The sequence below is a fragment of the Budorcas taxicolor genome, chromosome 21 (assembly GCF_023091745.1).
Source record: "Budorcas taxicolor isolate Tak-1 chromosome 21, Takin1.1, whole genome shotgun sequence".
Classification (NCBI taxonomy): domain Eukaryota; kingdom Metazoa; phylum Chordata; class Mammalia; order Artiodactyla; family Bovidae; genus Budorcas; species Budorcas taxicolor.
In genome coordinates, this window is record NC_068930.1 from 23,910,176 (window position 1) to 23,930,887 (window position 20,712).

Sequence of the window (20,712 nt, forward strand, 5' to 3'; positions counted from 1 at the left end):
TCCAATCTGAATGAGAGTCCCACTATCCCCAAAATTCCTTCATGCTCTTCTTTTTAAAATAACATCACTCCCCCACCTATAACTCATGACAACTACTGTTCTGTTCCCCATTATTCATTTTGATTTTCAAGAATGCCTTATAGATGGAGTCACTGCACATAAGTTTTTAGACTGGTTTCTTTCATTCAGTATAATGCCTTTGAGGTTCATCCATGTTTTTGTGTTTATCAGTAGTTTTTTGATTTTTATTACTGAGTAGTATCCTGTAATGTGGATATACCACAGTCATTTTTTAATTGGATCATAGACATTGTGAATTTTACTCCATTGGATGCTGATTATTTTTGTAACTGAGCAAGGGCTCATATGTCCATGACACAGAAAGCCAAATTCTGACAGCAAGTGTTTACAGCAAAGTAAGGGTCCCATCACTTCCTGAGAAATAGATGGGAAAACAGGGGAAACAGTGTCAGACTTTATTTTGGGGGGCTCCAAAATCACTGCAGATGGTGACTGCAGCCATGAAATTAAAAGACGCTTACACCTTGGAAGAAAAGTTATGACCAACCTAGATAGCATATTCAAAAGCAGAGACATTACTTTGCCAACAAAGGTCTGTCTAGTCAAGGCTATGGCTTTTCCAGTGGTCATGTATGGATGTGAGAGTTGGACTGTGAAGAAGGCTGAGCGCTGAAGAATTGATGGTTTTGAACTGTGGTGTTGGAGAAGACTCTTGAGAGTCCCTTGGACTGCAAGGAGATCCAACCAGTCCATTCTGAAGGAGATCAGCCCTGGGATTTCTTTGGAAGGAATGATGCTAAAGCTGAAGCTCCAGTACCTTGGCCACCTCATGCGAAGAGTTTACTCATTGGAAAAGACTCTGATGCTGGGAGGGGTTGGGGGCAGGAGGAGAAGGGGACAACCGAGGATGAGATGGCTGGATGGCATCACCGACTTGATGGACATGAGTCTGAGTGAACTCCGGGAGTTGGTGATAGACAGGGAGTCCTGGCGTGCTGTGATTCATGGGGTTTCAAAGAGTTGGACACAACTGAGCGACTGAATTGAACTGAACTGAACTGAACTGAAGGATTTATTGCAGGGCACCAAGCAAGGGAGTGGGTAATGAGTCTTGGATCCACTCCTTCTTGGTTTTTGGGTTAGGGATATTTTAACATGGAAAAACAAAGAAATTGGGATTATCGTTGTCTTGTGACATTTCTGTGACATGTCTTAGTCATAGTTTTGGGAGCTCTGGATGACCCAGTGCATGATTCTCTGGCCAAGTAGTCCATGGCTCGGGGATCTAAGAGCTTAACCTTGCCCTGGAGAAACAACCTGAGTTTATATGTTAATGATGATGTCTGTAACAGCAATCTTAGTACATCTATGATGTTATCGGCAACTGCAATCTTAGTCATCTGATTCTGGTTGACTAGTGTACAGGACTGAGGTCAGAGGGGAGAAGAAATGGAGTGAAGTCAAAGGAGAGAGGCAAGGGAGTAAAGTTTCAGGTAGAGAGATTAATCACAAACTCAGTAAGGGAACTTAGTTTTATCTGGGCTTGGTTTCATATTTGTATTCCTATAAATATTTGTTCTAATGTGTAGTCAAGTTATTTCATTTAGTTTGATCTTCTGACTTCCAAGATTCATCGGGCAATACCAGAACAGTATTTGAATAGGATTAATTTTTCCCACTACTTGGCTAGATTTCTCCTGAGTACTCTACCCGGTATTTGTGAATAATGAGGTTTTCTGTTCTTGCTGGTGGAAACAGACATTATTCCTGGCCCTATGTGAGCTCAGTTTAGTGTTTCCACTGCTAATTTCAGATGATTCTTTCCTTTCAGACTCAGACCCAGACAGTCTCTTCTCACTTTGCATGGAAACATCACAAATGTACTCTCACAAGTGAGAAAAGATGATGGTACCAGGGTCTTTATAAGGCTTCCAGGGCCCCAAAGCACTCCAACAGTGCAAGACCCTACTCCACTACCTATTAAACATCTTAAAATGTACCCCGTGTTCCACATTAAATGCCTTTTATTAACTGTAACATTTGAAAACCTTTTTATAATTGTACAGTTTTGAGTTTTATAAAATACAGACTGCTTGTTCTTTTCTTATAGACTTAGATATTATGTACACACAGTGGAGTTGATATGCTGTCAATGTTTTCATAAATATTTATTTTGATTTTGTGGGATTTTCTTTTTCAGTCCATTTCTTTTCAGGTCTCAAATATTTCGGTAAGCCCTTGAAAAATCTCATAGGCTCTGGGCACTGTGCCTACAGAGCTGGATGGCAGCAGGGGGAATAGGGAGGAAGGAGTAAGCTGGACAGCAAGGAATGGAAGCGTTTGAGCTGTACCTGACTGGAGGTGAAAGGAAAATAAGCAGAGAATCATGGTCCCCTACCCAGCTGGCTTCAGCAAAGCCATTTGCAGAGATGGAAGAGCCAGGAGAAGGCAGAAGTTTCAGAGAAAGGGTGTATTCAATTTGGGGCAGAAAGCCACTCTCTTATCAGGAGGTGAAGAAAGGCAGCAAGAAGTCAAATTCCTTTCCTTTCATCATAGCACATGTCATCTTGGGGTGGCCTGAAAGATATGAATAGTCAAAGCCTGTCTCTGCTGATATCCTTATTAAAATGAAGAGCATATCTTAGTGATGTGGTAATGAGGAAGGTGCCAGGCTCTAGAATAAATAGTGCCCATAAGTGAATACGCTAAGGAGGATGATGTGCTGTCTTCTGATAACTTCCCCCTTTTATCTCTTAAGTACCTCGGCTTACTTCTTTGACCAGCTTTTCAGAATTTCATAGAATTTCCAACGCTATCTTCTGTGATGGCAAGTCCCAAAGGAAGTCGAAGTCAGAAGATGAAGCTTCCCATCTTTACTCGAAAGGGGACACTGGAGGTGCCGTCCCCGACAGAGAAGGACTGGTCTAAGGACAATGAAGATGATTGGGCCTTCAAGGATCCAGATGAAGAGCAAGATTCCCTACCCCAGCCATATCGAATGATCAACAAGATGGTGAACTCACTGTTTGACCGTTCGTGGGAAATTATTGAGGCGAGGGACACCTCAAGCAAAGCTGAGCTCCACCGGATCCAGCCCACCATCTACCATCCACTTAGAGAAAGTAAGGTATGGAGCAGCTGCCAAGGTGACCTTGTTTCTCAACTGAGTGGTGGTTTGAGCATTTATTTTATTAATTATTTATTTATTTGGCTGTGCTGGGTCTCCGTTGCACCATGTGGGATCTTCATTTTGTCATGCGGGTTCTTTTGTTACAGCACAGGGGCTCACTAACTGGGGCATGTGGGCTCTCTTGCTGACCAGGGACCAAACCCGTGTCCCGTGCATTTCAAGGCAGAGTCTCAACCACTGGACCACCAGGGAAGTCCCCTCAACTGAGCGTTAAGGTAATAAATGAAAACACCTGATCCAGGGAAGGAATTCCTGCCAGGAATCTTCATTGACCTGTAGGACAGGCGCATGTTGGAACGATTACAGGCATGCTGATGTTGATTGAAACGGATCTAGTTGTTGCCTGGGTAAATGGGTGTTCTGGTTAACTGAAGATTATGCACATCTACCTTTTACATCCTATTGTTATTTGAAAATCTTTCGGAGTGTATCAATCACTGTCTTGCTTGGTAGTTGAGAATCTGCCCAGGTGTCAGCTACAGCTCTTTCCACAGTGTTCTAGAAGAACAGGGAATGGGGCCACTGGTCCACTTATCGCAGGGCTATGGCCACGCTTGGTGTTGTGAATGAGCATTTCTTCTCAACTTCCTTGCTTTCTCTTGCCCCTTTCCCCTAAATGTAGAATACTATGACTTTCTTGATACCTGGGCAAGATATTTAGATGGGCACTGCAGTTGGGTGTGGAGAAGGCAATGGCAACCCACTCCAGTCTTCTTGCCTGGAGAATCCCAGGGACAGAGGAGCCTGGTAGGCTGCAGTCCATGGGATTGCAAAGAGTCAGACACGACTGAGAGACTTCACTTTCACTCTTCACTTTCATGCATTGGAGAAGGACATGGCAACCCACTCCAGTGTTCTTGCCTGGAGAATCCCAGGGGCGGAGGAGTCTGGTAGGCTGCTGTCTACAGGGTCGCACAGAGTCGGACACGACTGAAGCAACTTAGCAGCAGCAGCAGCAGCAGCATTTGGGTGGGATAACTAGGAAGGACCTGCATCCCTTTTTGAAGAGTTAGCTCAGGACTTCCCTAGTGGTCCAGTGGTGAAGGCTCCACACTCCCCTTGCAGGGGGCAGAGGTTCCATCCTGGCTGGAGAACTGAGAATCCTACAAGCTGCACAGCGCTGCCAAAAAAGAAAAGTTCACTCATATTACTTGCAGATGGCAGTAAATGAAAAGTGTTCCTTTTCTCTTTGTTTTGCTTTTTCCAGCTCAGCACAACGCCAAACTGCATGGATGTTTCCCAAGATCATGTGTTTATTGGAGGAAGCAAAGGATTCTCTATCTATAATCTGCATAATGCTAAACAATTATATGTTTGGGAGAAACTTAAGGTTGATGTCATTTCCATCTTGGTCACAGATCTGGGGAGTGAAGTACTTATTGCTCCTGTGGATGAAACAGGTACATGTTCCTCTCTTTCCTTTTTAGCCTAATTTACAGGTACCTGTAGACTGTTGTTCAGTTTAATCTTCTTTCCAGGCATGGGAGGGACCAGACATGGAGAGTTCTCCCTGGTCATGTAGTAGCAGCCAACATCTGCAGGACAGTGTGGTGTGCCAGGCACTGTTCTAACATTTCACATATGTTGGTCCATTTCACCCTCAATAGCCTAGGAGATAGGTATAGTTTATTATTCTTGTTTTTCAGAAGAGGTAACTCAGAAAGCCGGCTTCCTGGGTGACTCAGTGGTAAAGAATCTGCCTGCCAATGCAGGAGATGCGGGTTTGATCCCTGAGTTGGGAAGATCCCCTGGAGGAAGAAATGGCAACCCACTCCCGTATTCTTGCCTGGAGAATCCCATGGACAGAGGAGCCTGGCAGGCTACATTCCATGGGTTTGCAAAGAGTCAGACATGACTTAGCCACTAAATAACAACAGAGAAAGTGGCACAGGCAGGATTTGAACCAGGCAGTGTAGCCCCAGAGTCCATACCCTTTCCAGCACTCAGCAGTCCTGCTGCTCACATACACGAGGCTTGCTTTCCCCCCTCAGCCTGAGGATGAACCAGGCAGAGGAACCTTTGTGCAGAGAACTATGGATGGTGTCCTGGAGGATACTCTTTCTGTAGGAGAACGACCTGATTCCGTTGACGTTTTAGGAAGAGCACCCAGATAGGAGTTTGAAAAACCCAAATGGAAAGGTAGAGAGACCAGGAAGAGCTAGTGCATCCATTGAGAAGAGAAATTATGAAGGTCTGAACTAAGGCAGGAGCTGTTTAAATGAAAAGTGCACTGTGGTTCTGTAAGATGTTAACACTAGGGGAAGTGAGGTGAGGGGTATAAGGGAATCCTTTGTAGTATTTTTGCAGTTTTTCTATATGTCTAAAATTAATTCAAAATAAAAGCTTAAAATATGAAAAGGAAAATATAATGGAAAAACTTGGTGAGAGATGGAACATATGTGTGGAGTTGGGGAGTTGGGGAGTTTGGGGTGTGAAGAAAAATGACTCCTTTCTGCCTTTAGATAATGGGGTAGAAGATGATACCATTCCTTGAGAAGCAGTTATAGGAGAGTAACGTTCCAGGGGACTATGAGTTGAAAGCTTCCGTTTGCGCATGTACATGTTTGAGGCACCTGTAGTAGGAATGTTGATATTCAGGAGGAGTTTGGTCTGACGATAGGATTGCATTTATCACACTGCATTATATCCAGTTAGTTTCCTGTCTCTGTGATTCTGAATGTGATAAACGGGAGGGCGGAGACTGCCTTGGTTGTCCTTCGCACCTTTGCAGTCATGGAGCAGATATCCCATGAATATTTATTGGGTTGAGTTAGACTTTCGCCCACAGCGGGCCAGGTGCTTCTTCAAAGTCTGTATTATGGCAATAGAGGTAAATTATGAGTGTCTGGAAGGCACCTCAAGAAAGTGGCAAGAAATTTGTGGGTGATGATCATATACTAGAGCCCTTAGGTTAAATGGGAATTAGAATGACCGAATTACTTACTGAATCAACAAAATTAACTTCATGAGGAGCTTGCTGGGGTTTGAGAGATGAGGCACAGTGAAGAGGAAGAAACTATCCTTTCCCTCAGAGAATCCATGCACTTGACAGAGGAATAATGAACACTCTCAGGAAGTGAGGGCTTCTCTCGTAGCTGTCAGTAAAGAATCTGCCTGCAATGCAGGAGACCTGGGTTTGATTCCTGGGTCTGGAAGATTCCCTGGAGAAGGAAATGCAACTCACTCCAGTATTCTTGCCTGGGAAACCCCATCGACAGAGGAGCCTGGTGGGCTACAGTCCATGGGGTCACAAGAGTCAGACAGGACTTAGCGGCTAAACCACCACGGCCGTGGGAAGTGATTGGATGACAATGTGATGTGCTAAAACAGGTGGACGGAAATCAGGGAGTGGATCGGTGTAGCAGAAGTGCTTACAAACAGATCCTAAAAGAAGAAGGTAGGGCCAGTGTAGCTAGAGATGACCTAAGAACGGGAACAGCTTGAACATTTCAAGTGAGGGGTGAAAGAAGGCCAGGAAACCAAGATGATCACGGGCAGTGAACGGGCTAGGGAGGAAGCCTAATAATGCACGAGCTTATGATGTTTCAGAAAGTCAAATATATAAAATTCCAATTTGTCGTCAGCTCACTTGTCTGTCTCTCAATCTTCCTTATTTTTCTGTTTCAGGTATCGTTCGACTGTTTTATTTTTATAAGGATGGTCTTTACCTCATCAAAGCCATCAATGAATCGGTAAGCTCCTGTTCTTTCATCGATAGCTGGGCCAAAAGCTGTAGTAAATCAAGTTTACTTTTAACATGGAGGCGATTACAGCTATCCTAGAGTAGAGAGAAGTAAAGACCTCCCTGGCCAGGGAGCCTCCTCCAGAATATCCAACTGAAAGACCCCTCACCATCAGAGAGTACACACTGAATGCCTTGGATTTATTTACCCTCTTGTCAAGAGAACAAAATTACTCAAGAACTCCGGTCCAAATTGAGCACCAGATCAACATATCTAATAACGACTTTGTTGTTGTTTAGTTGCTATGTCATGTCCAACTCTTTTGTGGCCACATGGACTATAACCCACCAGGCTCCTCTGTCCATGGAGTTCTCCAGGCAAGGATACTGCAATGGACAGCCATTTCCTTCTCCAGAGGATCTTCCCAACCCAGGCATCGAACCAATGTCTCCTGCATTGGCAGGCAGATTCTTTACCACTGAGCCACCAAGGAAGCCCTAATAACTACTTACAAGACCCTAATTTTTTCTAGGCTGCTTCACATCCTGTTCTCTTATCCATACTCTTCCCTCCACCTAGAAAGCACTCCTTGTTTTCCTGCCTACTATGTGTGCCTCTTAAATTGCTCTCATTCCTCAAGACCAGCTCAGACATCCTCTTCTCTGAGATACTTTCCCAAGAGAAGTTGACCTTTCCCTCCTGTGTCACTGCCATATAAGACAGAATTTCTATCACAGTGTTTCTCCACCCTCCATACTTATTTGTTTATATGACTGTTTCTTCTCCTGGAGGTAAGTTCCTCGAGAGCACAGGACATGGACCCATATATTTCTTATTCCTAGTAACTCGCCTGTATATTGTAGGTTTTTGAAAGTGTTTTTTTAAAATTAACAAACCAAAAAAGGAGGAGGTATTACTAAGAGTATATTTTTAATTGCAGTTTATTTTATAAAAAAATATTACTGATGAGCCCAAAGCAATTCAGTGTGTGTGTGGGATGCTGGAATGATGCTGGAATGCTGGATAAACAAATTGAGGGAAGGAATGAAGCTCAACCCTATGTCACATCATATATAAAAATTAGAGATGAATTACAGACTTAACTTTAAAGGGCAAAGACATTATCCTTTTTAAAGAAAATACAGGAAATGGTTTTTGCAACCTTGGAGCAAGCCAAGATTTCTTAGGACATAAAAGGCACTGATTGTAAGAGAAAAAAACTGAAATGGGACTTCATCAAAGAAACTTCTCATGCCTCATGTGAGTGAATGAAAGTCTCTCAGTTGCATCTGACTCTTTGTGACCCCATGGACTATACAGTTCATGGAATTCTCCAGGCCAGAATACTAGAGTGGGTAGCTGTTCCCTTATCCAGGGGATCTTCCCAACCCAGGAATCAAACCCAGGTCTCCCACATTGTGGGCAGATTCTTTACCAGCTGAGCTTCCAGGGAAGCCCAAGAATACTCGAATGGGTAGCCTATCCCTTCTCCAGTGGATCTTCTCAACCCAGGAATTGAACTGGGGTCTCTTGCATTGCAGGCGGATTTTTTACCAACCGAGCTATCAGGAAGCTCTCAGGCCGCATGTGATATGCAAAAATTAACTCAAAATGAATCATTTGAGCTATATGAAAAATCAAAAACTATAAAACCTCTAGAAGAAAACATAGGAGCAAGTCTTTGTGACCTTTGTGAAGCAAAGGTTTTTTTTAACTACAATACCGAAACTGTATTTCATACAAGAAAAAAAATTGATAAATCAGACTTCATCAAAACTAAAACCTCCTGTTCTACAAAAGGCACTGTTAAAAGAATAAAAAGGCAAGTTATAGACTAGGAGCAAATAATTGCAAATCACATATCTGATAAAAGACTTGTATCTAGAAGATATAAAGAACTCTCAAAACTCAAAAATAAGAAAAACAACACAGGTTTTTAAAATGAGCAAATATCTTGAAGAAAAAAAAAAAGTTCACCAAAGAATGTATAGAAGATAAATAAGATGTTCACTACCATTAGTCATTAGGGAAAATGCAAATTAAAATCATGACCTATCACTGCATGTGTACTAGAATGCCTAACATTGAAAAGACAGACCATACCAAGTGTTGGCAGAACTATGGAACAGCTGGGACTCTCATACACTGCTGGTGGTAAAGACTAGTGCCACAACCACTTTGGCAGTTATTTTTTAAAAAGATGTTAAACGTACACCCACCATATGATGTGGCCATTCCACTCCCAGATATTTGCCTGGGAGAAATGAAAGTATATTTCCATATGAAGATTTGTACATGGACGTTCCTAGCAGCTTTCTTTGTCATAGCCAGAAACCAGAAACCACTCTGCACCCATCAACAGGTAAATGGCTAAGTCGATCTTGGCACATACTGCTCAGCAGTAAAAAGGGATACGTATAACAACATGGCTACATCTCAGAATAGTTAGGCTGAGTGAAAGAAGTCTGACAAAAAAGAATACATATATAGTGTATGATCCCGTTTCTATAAAATTCAAGAAGATATGAAACTAATCTAGGGACAGGGAATGCCTGTTTTTGCCTGGGGTAGGTTAGGAGAGGGATGGAAGGAAGGCTTACAAAGGGGCGGGAGGAATGGATATGTTCCTTATCTTGACTGTGGAGCTGGTTTCAAGGGATCTATATGTGTCTAAACTAATCAAAATGTACAGTTTAAATATGTGCAGTTTATTATGTTATTATCATATCCCTAATAAAACAAATTTGAAATGTATGCTCATCAAAAGATGCTGTTGGGGACTTCCTTGGTAGTACAGTAGATTGAAATCTGCCTGCCAATGCAGGGGACACAGGTTTGATCTCTAGTCTGGGAAGATCCCATATGCCGCGGAGCAGCAAAGCCAGAGTACCACAACTCCTGAGCCGGAGCTCTAGAGCCCACGAGCAAATACTGCAACTGCGGAGGCACTAGAGCCCATGTTCCACAACAAAAGAAGCCACCACAGTGAGAAGCCCACGCACTGCAACAGAGTAACCCCCGCTTGCCCAGCTAGAGAAGGCCCGTGCATAACAGTGAAGACCCAGCACAGTCAAAAATAGATAATTAAAAGATGCTGTTAGAGTTTAATCAGTATTAGGGGCAGAGAGTGGACCCCAGAGAGCTCTGAGAAACCCCACTGCTGCCCTGCCCAGTGACCCTATACTATAAAATGTCCAAACTCATCATGTAAATATGTCTAAGCTCATCAAGTTGTACCTTTAATATCTGTGCCTTTGTGAAGTTGCTCAGTCATGTCTGACTCTTTGTAATCCCATGGACTGTAGCCTACCAGGCTCCTCCATCCATGGAATTTTCCAGACAAGAGTACGGGAGTGGGTTGCCATTTCTTTCTCCAGGGGATCTTCCCGACCCAGGGATCGAACCCAGGTTTCCCACATTGCAGGCAGACACTTTACCGTCTGAACCACCAGGGAAAACTGTTTTTAAATTTTATGTAAAAAGAAATCTCTTTAAAAAAAGATACAAGGAATACTCATCAACTCGTTTCAGAACTGTGACCAGCAGAACCATGATATCTAAACTTGACAGGGACATTATACACAAAGTAATGTTAGTGAATTACAACACACCAATAGTGTTTAAAAAATTAATTCATAACGTATATATCTTTTAGAGACTTCATTATTGCCTTTGGAAGTTGCTAGGGTACAAAGTCTGTATTCTGAAAACTCATCAGCGAGAGCATCAAGCATTTCTCTTGACTTTCCCACATAGGCCGTACTTCTGGATAATCAAATCAATGATGACAGAAAAAATGGAGAGATTTTCTTTATAGAATTCTAACAAATGTGGATTCCCTGATAGCTCAGTTGGTAAAGAATCCACCTGCAATGCAGAAGACCCCAGTCCAATTTCTGGGTTGGGAAGATCCCCTGGAGAAGGGATAGGCTACCCACTCCAGCATTCTGGCCTGGAGAATTCTATGGAATATATAGCCCATGGGGTCACAAAGAGTCAGACACGACTGAGTGATTTTCACTTTTAATTTCAACAAATGTGGAAGGAATGATAGAACTAGACTATCTCAATTTTTAGCCATTTTGCAGAGGAATGGTCTAGATCATTACATCAGTGCTAATGGGGAACTTTATAATTGATGAGCCAGCATGACACCTGTTGTCAGTGATCAGTGTGAACTGTATTAAAAGAAAGACAAGCTAGCTATTATGAACCTCCTGGTGTGATGCTGGAGGGAGACACAGGACACCTGTGTGGTATGCTTGCCTTTTGTTTTAATTGTACCTAAATCTAATCAAAACTCTAGATCTGGTTACTGGTTTATAGGAAATACATGGGATCTCAAGGTTATATTAAATAATGCCATGGGATGCAATCAGTCCAATCCAGAAAGTGAAAAAATCCATAGGACAAATGACCTGATTTATTCAACAAAAAAAATGGCAAAAAGGAAAACAAATGAGGTGACAGTTATAAATCAAAAGAGACTTAAGAGATAAATTAACTAAATGTACTACATAGACTTTATTTGAATCCTGATTTGAACAAACCAATTGTGGAGAGACACTTATGAGACAACTGAGGAAATTTGAAAACATACTGGCTAGTAAGTGATATTAAAAAGTTAGGATTAATTAAATAAAAATGTTTAGTGAAGTCAGGAGGTAATAAAATAAGGTTTCCCATATATTATAACTGAAGAAGTTGAGTAATGGATACATGGGGTTCATTATACTATTTTCTGTCTTCATGTGCATTTGAAATTTCTATAAAACCTACAAGTTGATATTAAAATATATAAATAAAAATGTTTTTAAAATGATCATACTACCCAAGACAATCTACAGATTCAATGCAATCCCTATCAAAACACCAATGGCATTTTTCACAGAACTAGAATAAATAATTTAAAAATTTGTATGGAAGTACACAAAAGACCCCAAATGTCTAAGCAAGTTTGAGAAAGAAGAGCAGAGCTGGAGGAATCACGATTCCTGACTTTATACTATACTACAAAGCTACAGTAATCAAAACAGTAGGTACTGGCACAAAAACAGACACATCGGTCAACTAAACAGGATAGAAAGCCCATGCAATTATGGTCAGTTAATCTATGACAAAGGAGGCAAGATTATACAATGGAGGAAAGGCAGTCTCTTCAATAAGTGGTGCTGGGAAAACTGGACAGCTACATGTAAAAGAATGAAATTCAAACATTCTCTAACACTTATACAAAAATAAACTCAAAATTATACATATATACATACACACAATGGAATACTACTAAGCCATAAAAAGAATGAAATTTTGCCATTTGCTGCAACATGGATGGATTTGGATGTTATTATGCTAACCTAGATAGCATGTTCAAAAGCAGAGACATTACTTTGCTAACAAAAGGTCCGTCTAGTCAAGGCTATGGTCTTTCCAGTGGTCATGTATGGATGTGAGAGTTGGACTGTGAAGAAAGCTGAGTACCGAAGAATCGATGTTTTGAACTGTGGTGTTGGAGAAGACTCTTGAGAGTCCCTTGGACTGCAAGGAGATCCAACCAGTCCATCCTAAAGGAGATCAGTCCTGGGTGTTCACTGGAAGGACTGATGCTGAAGCTGAAACTCCAATACTTTGGCCACCTCATGCGAAGAGTTGACTCATTGGAAAAAACTCTGATGCTGGGAGGGATTGGGGACGGGAGGAGAAGGGGACAACAGAGGATGAGATGGCTGGATGGCATCACCGACTTGATGGACATGAGTCTGAGTGAACTCCGGGAGTTGGTGATAGACAGGGAGGCCTGGCGTGCTGTGATTCATGGGGTCGCAAAGAGTTGGACACGACTGAGCGACTGAACTGATGCTAAGTGAAAAAAGACAAATATTGTATGATATCACTTTTATGTGGAATCTAAAAAATATAGCAAACTAGTTAATATGACAACAAAGAAAAAACCAAGAAACAGACAGATATAGAGAACAAACTAGTACTTACAAGGGGTACAGAGAAGTAAGGAGGAGTGATATAGGATTACGGAATTAAGAGATACAAACTGTTATGTGTAAAATGAGCTACAAGGATATTTTGAACAATATGGGGAATATAGCCAATATTTTATAATAACTATAAATGGAGTATACACTTTAAAAATTGTGAATCACTATACTGTACATCAAATATACTTCCATTTTTAAACAAGAAAGTGAAAGAGAAACCAAATATTTAAAACTCCCTCTCCTTAAATAACTTAGGGGGCTTACTAGCCTAGTTCTTCTTGGCACCTAAATTTGCTAGTCTTAGAGCCCCTGAAACCCGCTCCAGTGTTTTTGCCTGGAGAATCCCAGGGATGGGGGAGCCGGGTGGGCTGCCGTCTGTGGGGTCGCACAGAGTCGGACACGACTGAAGCGACTTAGCAGCAGCAGCAGCAGCAGCAGAGCCCCTGAAAGGTATAGCACATGTGTATACATTGAGTCTTTTTCACCTTGCTGAAAATTCAAGCAGGTTTCATACTAGGGTTCCATTCAGCCTCTACTTGATATGGGCTGAATATTTTTGTGCCCCTAAAATTCATGTTGAAATTCTGATCCCCAGTTGTGGGAGGCGATTAGGTCATGAGGGCAGAGTTCTCATGAGTGGAATTACAGCCCAAGAGAGCTCCCTCAGCCCTTCCACCACATGACACAGAGGTGGCAGGCGGTCCATGAGCCAGGAAGCTAGGTCTTAGCAGACCCTGAATCTGCCAGAAATCCTTAGAAATCATGGATCGTGAGAAATAGATGTTGTTTATGAGCCAAATCAGACTATGGCCATACTATAGCCTAGACAGAGCCCTTTATTCAAGCAACTGACCCCAGTTTTCATTGTCATGTAGAGCTCTTTTCAACATATTTTGAAAAGAGCTGTTCATAGGTCTGTAGGTTTTGCAACCTGACCAGATCAGATAGTATGAAATCACTTCAAATGATCAGGAGTATTTATGAAACCAGGAAATAAGTCCAAAATCCTTTAGATGGAAAATTGAGTTCTACTTTACATGCAGTCTTGTCCAATTCCTATGAGTGAGTGAGTGAAGTCGCTCAGTCGTGTCCGACTCTTTGCGACCCCATGGACTGTAGCCTAACCAGGTTCCTCCGTCCATGGGATTTTCCAGGCAAGGAAACTGGAGTGGGTTGAAAGTCTGAAGCAATTTGAGGCATCTTTTTATGCCTCAATCTTTAGAAGGATTTTTTTCCTGATGTGAACTACAAAAGGCCCTGAAATACACTCTCCTCTATCATCAGGCTGAACTTATTCTATCAGCTTCTCTCTTCTTTTTAGGAGGACGCCAGCAAGCAAACCACCTGTATAAAGATGGAAATTTCTAAAGGAGGGAACTTTGCAGCGTTGCTCCTACAAGGTAAGACTAACCAAAGCCTCTTCAGAAGATTCACATTTCTAGTAACTTCCAGATAATCACTTTCCCCAAAAAACATTTTACTTTTATTAAACAAATAAAATAAAATTTACTTTTAATAAATAAATACTTTTATTTGTTTATTTTTGGATGTGCTGGGCCTTTGCTACTGCGTGTGCTTTTCTATAGTTTTGAAGAGCAGGGGCTCCTGTCTAGTTGCAGTGTGTGGTCTCCTAATTGTGGTGGGTTCTCTTGTTGCTGAGTGTGGACTCTAGGATGTGCTGGCTTCGGTAGCTGCAGGATGTGGGCTCAGTAGTTGCAGCTCCCCGGCTCTGGAGTGCAGGCTCGGTGGTGTGGTGCTCCTTACCACAGGAGCTTAGTTGCTCCTTACCACATGGGATCTTCCCAGACCAGGGATCAAACTCGTGTCCCCTGCGTTGGCAGGCAGATTCTTTACCACTGAGCCAAGGGAAGCCCTCCAACCCTTTTATTTAGAAATAATTTACAGAAGAGTTGCAAAGATATGACTGAATTCCCTTATATCCTTCACCCAGTGTCCCTAATACCAACATTTAATATAACCATGGTACATTTGTCAAAATTAAGCAAATAACGTTGGTATAATACAATAAATTACACATTTTTTTTTTCAGATTTTGCCAGATTTTCCTAGATGATTTTTTTTGGTTCCAAGGTACAATCCAGGATATCATATTGTATTCGGTCATCATCTTTTTACACTGTACCTATATGTGTGATGTCTTACCTTGGTCTTACCTTGTTTTTCATGACCTCAATGCATTTGAGGAGTACCAGTCAGGTATTTTGTGCAATGGCCCTGATTTTCAGTTTGAAGTTTTCCTCATAATTCAAACTGGGGTTAAGGATTTGGGGGAAGATCTCACAGAGGTGAAATACTCTTTTCATTGAATTATACTGGGGGGTATGTGATAGTACCACTGCTGATGTTAACCCTGATCACTTGAAGTGATCTGCCAGCTTTCTCCACTGTTGAGCGACTGTTTTTCCCTTCCCATGCTCTAGGTCCAGAGCACAGTCGAGGGGAGAGAATGTAAACACCATTTTCTGGATGTAGGATGATCAGAGAATTTTGAGACCTATGTTGAAACCTTCCACAGTGACTGATAAACATTTAGGGGGAGATACTTGGAGATTATGGGGCTTCCCTGGTGGCTCAGAGGGTAAAGCGTCTACCTGCAATGCAGGAGACCCAGTTTTGATCCCTGGGTCAGGAAGATTTACCAGAGAAGGAAATGGCAACCCACTCCAGTGCTTTTGCCTGGAAAATCCCATGGATGGAGAAGCTTGATAGGCTACAGTCCCTGGTGTCGCAAAGAGTCAGATACAACTGAGCAACTTCACTTTCACTTTTCACTTGGAGATTATGCAAATATCCTGTTTGTCATTAAAGTTTTGCCCACCAGTTTTAGCATTCAACATTGGATCTTGCTTGTTGCAATTATTCCTGTGGTAATAGAAAGTATTTTATCCAAGTGATTATCAGCTTGACATTTAACTTTTAAATAATTAGACATTTGGCGTCTCGGCCTCTATTTAGATTCTTGCTCCCGGTCCCTCAGATGTTAGGCGCTGGAGAAAGATACATATTTTGTAATGCTTTATGCACCAAAGGAAACTTTTGTACTATCTGTAGGAGTTTCTTAGGGCTGTTATAGCCAAGTACCACAAACTGGCTGGCTTAAAATTACAGACATTTACTCCCCCACAGCTCTGGAGTCCAGAGGTCTGAAAGCAAGATGTCTGTATGATTGCTTTTTTAAGGAAACATTTAGCCAGAATCCCATCCTAGGAAAGTAACTTTTCCTGGGTTGGCAGGTATTCCATACAGAAGCTGAGCATGTTTCTTTGACAAGATAAAGTGCTCACAGCCACCCCATGGGTTGTCATCTCCTCAAATATGGGTCAGAAGAATTCTCTTGAGGCATCTCTCACAATTCAGTTCTAGCCCTTTGTCAGCCATACCCCTCTCAGTTACTGATTCTGTAAATGCCACTTTCCTCCCCAGGTAGGAATAGCTGTAACACATAACATCAGTGGAATTTATCATTTGGAACCTAGAAAGCGTGGGGACCAGGCAGCGTGGACAGTCAGGTTGAACCTTACACTGGCGCAGTGAGGGTGAGAAGCGCATCTCCGGTTAGAGGCAGTGGCCTGGGGAGAGGAGCTCAGGGCTCTCTGCGAATGAGGACTGGCAACAACCACTACAGAACCACGTCTCCTTCCGTTTGTCAAAGTTGCTGTTCCGAAGGTGCCCACTGGCCTCTGTGCCAGTGGTTCTGAGAAGATGGGCCGTTTCTCTGGGGAAACTCATTGCCTGCTCGCGGTTGCTCAGTGGTTCCTTGGTTTCCCAATGCAGGGGCCGGGGACATTTGGCTGGATGTGTATAAGCTGCCCAAGGAGTCTTGGATCAAGGAAGTGCAGTACCCCCAACTTGCCGTAAATACAAAGAAAAAAGTCAGACAGCAGCTGCAATTGGTAGGTAACACCTGTCTTCAACTGATATCTTCCTCCCTGCCCACATCTAGCGCACCTCCTCCTTGCAATTTCAAGATGAAGGAGCCTGTCTGGAGGCTGTAAGACAGGACAAGACGCACCCTGGCCTGTGTCCCTCAAGTCAGTTTGCTTTGGTTAAAATAAAAAGCCTAGGGGTCTTAAACAGTGGAACATGGTATCTCTCTCATCCGGGAGATGCCTCTCCACCAAGAACACTCCCAGGCATTTCTCTGGAAGAGTGGTTTGTTTTTTTTTCACTCTGACTAATAGATATATTTTTTTCCCATCCTGGGCTGAAATAATCCTTCCATGTCTCTCCACTACACTCTCCAGATTATGGTATAAAGGAGTTGTTCTAAAAATACGGGAATATATGTATTCTTCATATTATTCTTAGAAGGTAGGTAGAACTCTACTATTTCAGTTTAATTATATGTAATCCCTTGGACTCATGCCATCTCTTTAAAATACGATATTTAAGCACAAAAGATTTTAAGACAATTTTCTCACCTATCTGATGTACAGTTATTATATGTATTGGTTGCATTCTGTGTGGCATGTAGGACCTGAGCTCCCTGACCAGGGGTCGAACCCATGCCCCCCGCAGTAGACGTGCACAGTCCTAACCACTGGACCACCAGGGAACTCCCAAAGTGTACTTATTATTTTTTTTAATCGACAACAACAAATATCAATTGAAGACACCTTTAAAACATATTGTGCTATGTGCTATAAAGTGTTAGTGAAATTAATCTACGACACCAAGATTGAGACTCACATTCAATGCCAAGTACATTGAGTGGCTTTGAATAAATGCCCTTTTTCTCCAGTGAATGTCTTCGTAGCAAGGTGTGATTTTTTGTATCTCTGGGAGAGTTACTGGCCCAGAGACATTCCTCCTCTAAACTCTTACAGAATCTATTCTTGTACCTCTCTTTGACACTTCTCATATACTATCCTGTTGTGCATGAAAGTTTTTTTCTCCTAACTAGATGGTAAATTTCTAGGTTGTTGTACCTTCTGCTTCTTTTTGTCAACCATCCCCATGGCATCCTACTCAGTGCCCAACAGATACATTTTTTGAGGGATTAACTTATTATCCAAGTGGGAAAAGGACCTTGGAATGGGGGTGATTTGTCAGCATAATTCACTCAGTTTCTATACACTGGGAGTTCAGTTCAGTCACTCAGTCGTGTCCAAGTCTTTGCAACCCCATGAACTGCAGCACACCAGGCCTCCCTGTCCATCACCAACTCCCGGAGTTCACTCAGACTCACGTCCATCGAGTCCGTGATGCCATCCAGCCATCTCATCCTCTGTCATCCCCTTCTCTTCCTGCCCCCAATCCCTCCCAGCATCAGAGTCTTTTCCAATCAGTCAGCTCTTCGCATAAGGTGGCCAGAGTACTGGAGTTTCAGCTTTAGCATCATTCCTTCCAAAGAACACCCAGGGCTGATCTCCTTCAGAATGGACTGGTTGGATCTCCTTGCAGTCCAAGGGACTCTCAAGAGTCTTCTCCAACACCACAGTTCAAAAGCATCAGTTCTTCAGCGCTCAGCCTTCTTCACAGTCCAACTCTCACATCCATACATGACCACAGGAAAAACCATAGAAGCAATCAACTAATGCCAGTTACAGTGGTAGCTCTTGTACCATGAATTATATTTAGAGTTACTTATAAATAATAATTGTCAACATCACTGATATATTTTGTCAATCAGAAATATTCACTTTAACTTAGATTTTTGTAATAGTCTCCTAGCTGACCCTCTCCTTTTTACTCATATTCTCTCTTAACGTCACTAATGATTTCTTGTTTCCCCAGATAGGTTTTAAGATCCTAGAGAACGGGTATCACGTATTAAAATCCTACAGGCCAGAGGACCACACAAATACTGGCCCTCCATGTCTATGGGGATGAGTTCACTTCTCACAAGAGTAATTGAGGGGAAGAAGGAGCAACTCAAAAAATTAAAGGAAGAAGGGGAGCATATACCAAACCCATCATAAATTAATTTCTCATTTTTCTCCCCAGAACACTCCTGATTCTGTGCCTGCAGATAGTTTAGATATGGTAAGAAACTTTAACGAATATCTCCAAAGAGATTTAACTTGCATGTTAGAAATTTTTATTTTCATTTTAAAGGTACCTTAAATGTCAAATATATTAATAAAATATTCTTACCAGGGCATTGTTTTCAGATTCTCTGTGATTTGATCTTGTGCCTCATTGTCTTGAAGATGGCTCCCTATCCTTGAGGATAATTGACCCAAGTCATTTGTTCAGGGGTGGGTTTCCCTGAGATAGGGGCCCTACCAGTGTTTTCACATGGCCACGGACTTTTGTAAAATTGGAAAAAGTAACATGTTTTAACCATAATCACTTAAGACCACCACCATCTCTTCTCACTCAGACTTCCCCTCTGTCACAGTGGCCCCCAAACTGAGTTGTATTAGGTGGCCATAGGCACTTTGTATTCTCTTTCTTACAGAGACCCCTAAATCATATATACTTCAGGCCCCATAGAATCCAACTTGCCTCTGCCAGTGTAAGCAGCCCAATCCACCAAACCGATGTTTGGGGGGTTTTGTTCTATTTTGGTGTTGGAGGTCACGTTTGTATTGGGATACAGCAGAGCACAGACTGGCTTCCCTGGAGCTTCCTGACTCTGCCTCTGAGGCAAAGAGCACACCATGCTTTCCAGAGGCTTAGCTCTTGGGATTCAAGCCTATCAGAAGAGAAATGGTGAACTTTCACATGGAAGTCTCTCTCCAGAGGCCTTTCCTGTATCCCTTTTAAAATTACGTTTTGTCTCAAATTATACAAATGCTATGTGAACACATTGCTTTGGGAAGAACCAAGTAATGCAGACTCAGCAGCCCTTTCCAGAGATCATCACCGTTATTAGCTTGGTGTGTGTTTTCTGTAGGCCTTTAGTATATAGTTTGATTTAGATATCAGTTTATTTTGAAAAATATACTTTCATTTTATGGGGAATTTTCTTCTATATGAGTGGCATCATACTATATAGATTTTCTTATGAACTTGCATTTTTATACTAACTAACTTATTGGCAAAGTTTTGCAATGTCAAACAAACCTACCTTGTTCTTTTGACATCCTCTGTCAAAAGATGTACCGTAGTTTATTTGGTTGTTCATCCATTGATGTTATTGAAGGTTTTCTTAACTTGTGGCTTGTATATAATGCAGTGAAAATCTTTGTAAACTCTTCTTTGTGTACCTGAGTGCTTCTGAAGGATGTGTGCAATTTTAGTTTTAATATAGATCCTATTAAATTGTCCTCCAAAAATGACATGACAATTTACATTCATTCAATTTCTCCACAGCCTGGTTAACTTTGCTTCCTTCAAATTTTGATATTTTAGTTTTCATTTTTGAAAATACTTCCTAATTTGCATTTTTTAACTTCTTTTTTAAAACCAGTGGATTATTTTTGAAGCATGTTGTTTAGTGTCCAAATACTTGAGATGTTCTAGATATCTTTTTTTTTTGGTTTCTAACTGAATTCTGTTACGATCAGAGAACACACTTCATATAATTTGAAACCTTTCAAATTTATTAAGACTTGTTTTGTGCTCCAAATGTGATTAATTCTGTTAAGTATTCTATGTGCACTTGAAAAGAACATGCAGTCGGCTGTCATTGGTCCAAGTTATTCAAGTCTTCTATATCCTTACTGCTTTCCCCTCTATATTCTTACTGATTTTCTGTCTGCTTATCCTATCAATTATTGAGGGAAGAGTGTTGAAATCTATGAGATTGTAGATTTATTTCTGCTTTCACACTAAGAATTTTTGCTTCATGTATTTTGAAGCCCTGTTATTAGTGGCAAGAAACATTTAGAATTTTATATCCCCTTGAGAATAGACCATT

General features: G+C 41.7%; 1 protein-coding gene across 1 annotated transcript in view; it reads left to right on the top strand.

Moving 5' to 3' along the window:
• The first annotated feature begins 2,839 nt into the window (after positions 1 to 2,839).
• WDR93 (WD repeat domain 93) overlaps positions 2,840 to 20,712 on the top strand; it is a 39,230-nt gene continuing 21,357 nt past the window's right edge. Inside the window, exons 1-6 of the mRNA XM_052660004.1 lie at positions 2,840 to 3,148; positions 4,419 to 4,611; positions 6,839 to 6,903; positions 14,206 to 14,284; positions 16,680 to 16,798; positions 18,852 to 18,890. Of these exons, the coding sequence (XP_052515964.1) occupies positions 2,846 to 3,148; positions 4,419 to 4,611; positions 6,839 to 6,903; positions 14,206 to 14,284; positions 16,680 to 16,798; positions 18,852 to 18,890 (798 nt within the window). The 5' untranslated portion in view covers positions 2,840 to 2,845. The remainder of the gene's footprint in view (positions 3,149 to 4,418; positions 4,612 to 6,838; positions 6,904 to 14,205; positions 14,285 to 16,679; positions 16,799 to 18,851; positions 18,891 to 20,712) is intronic.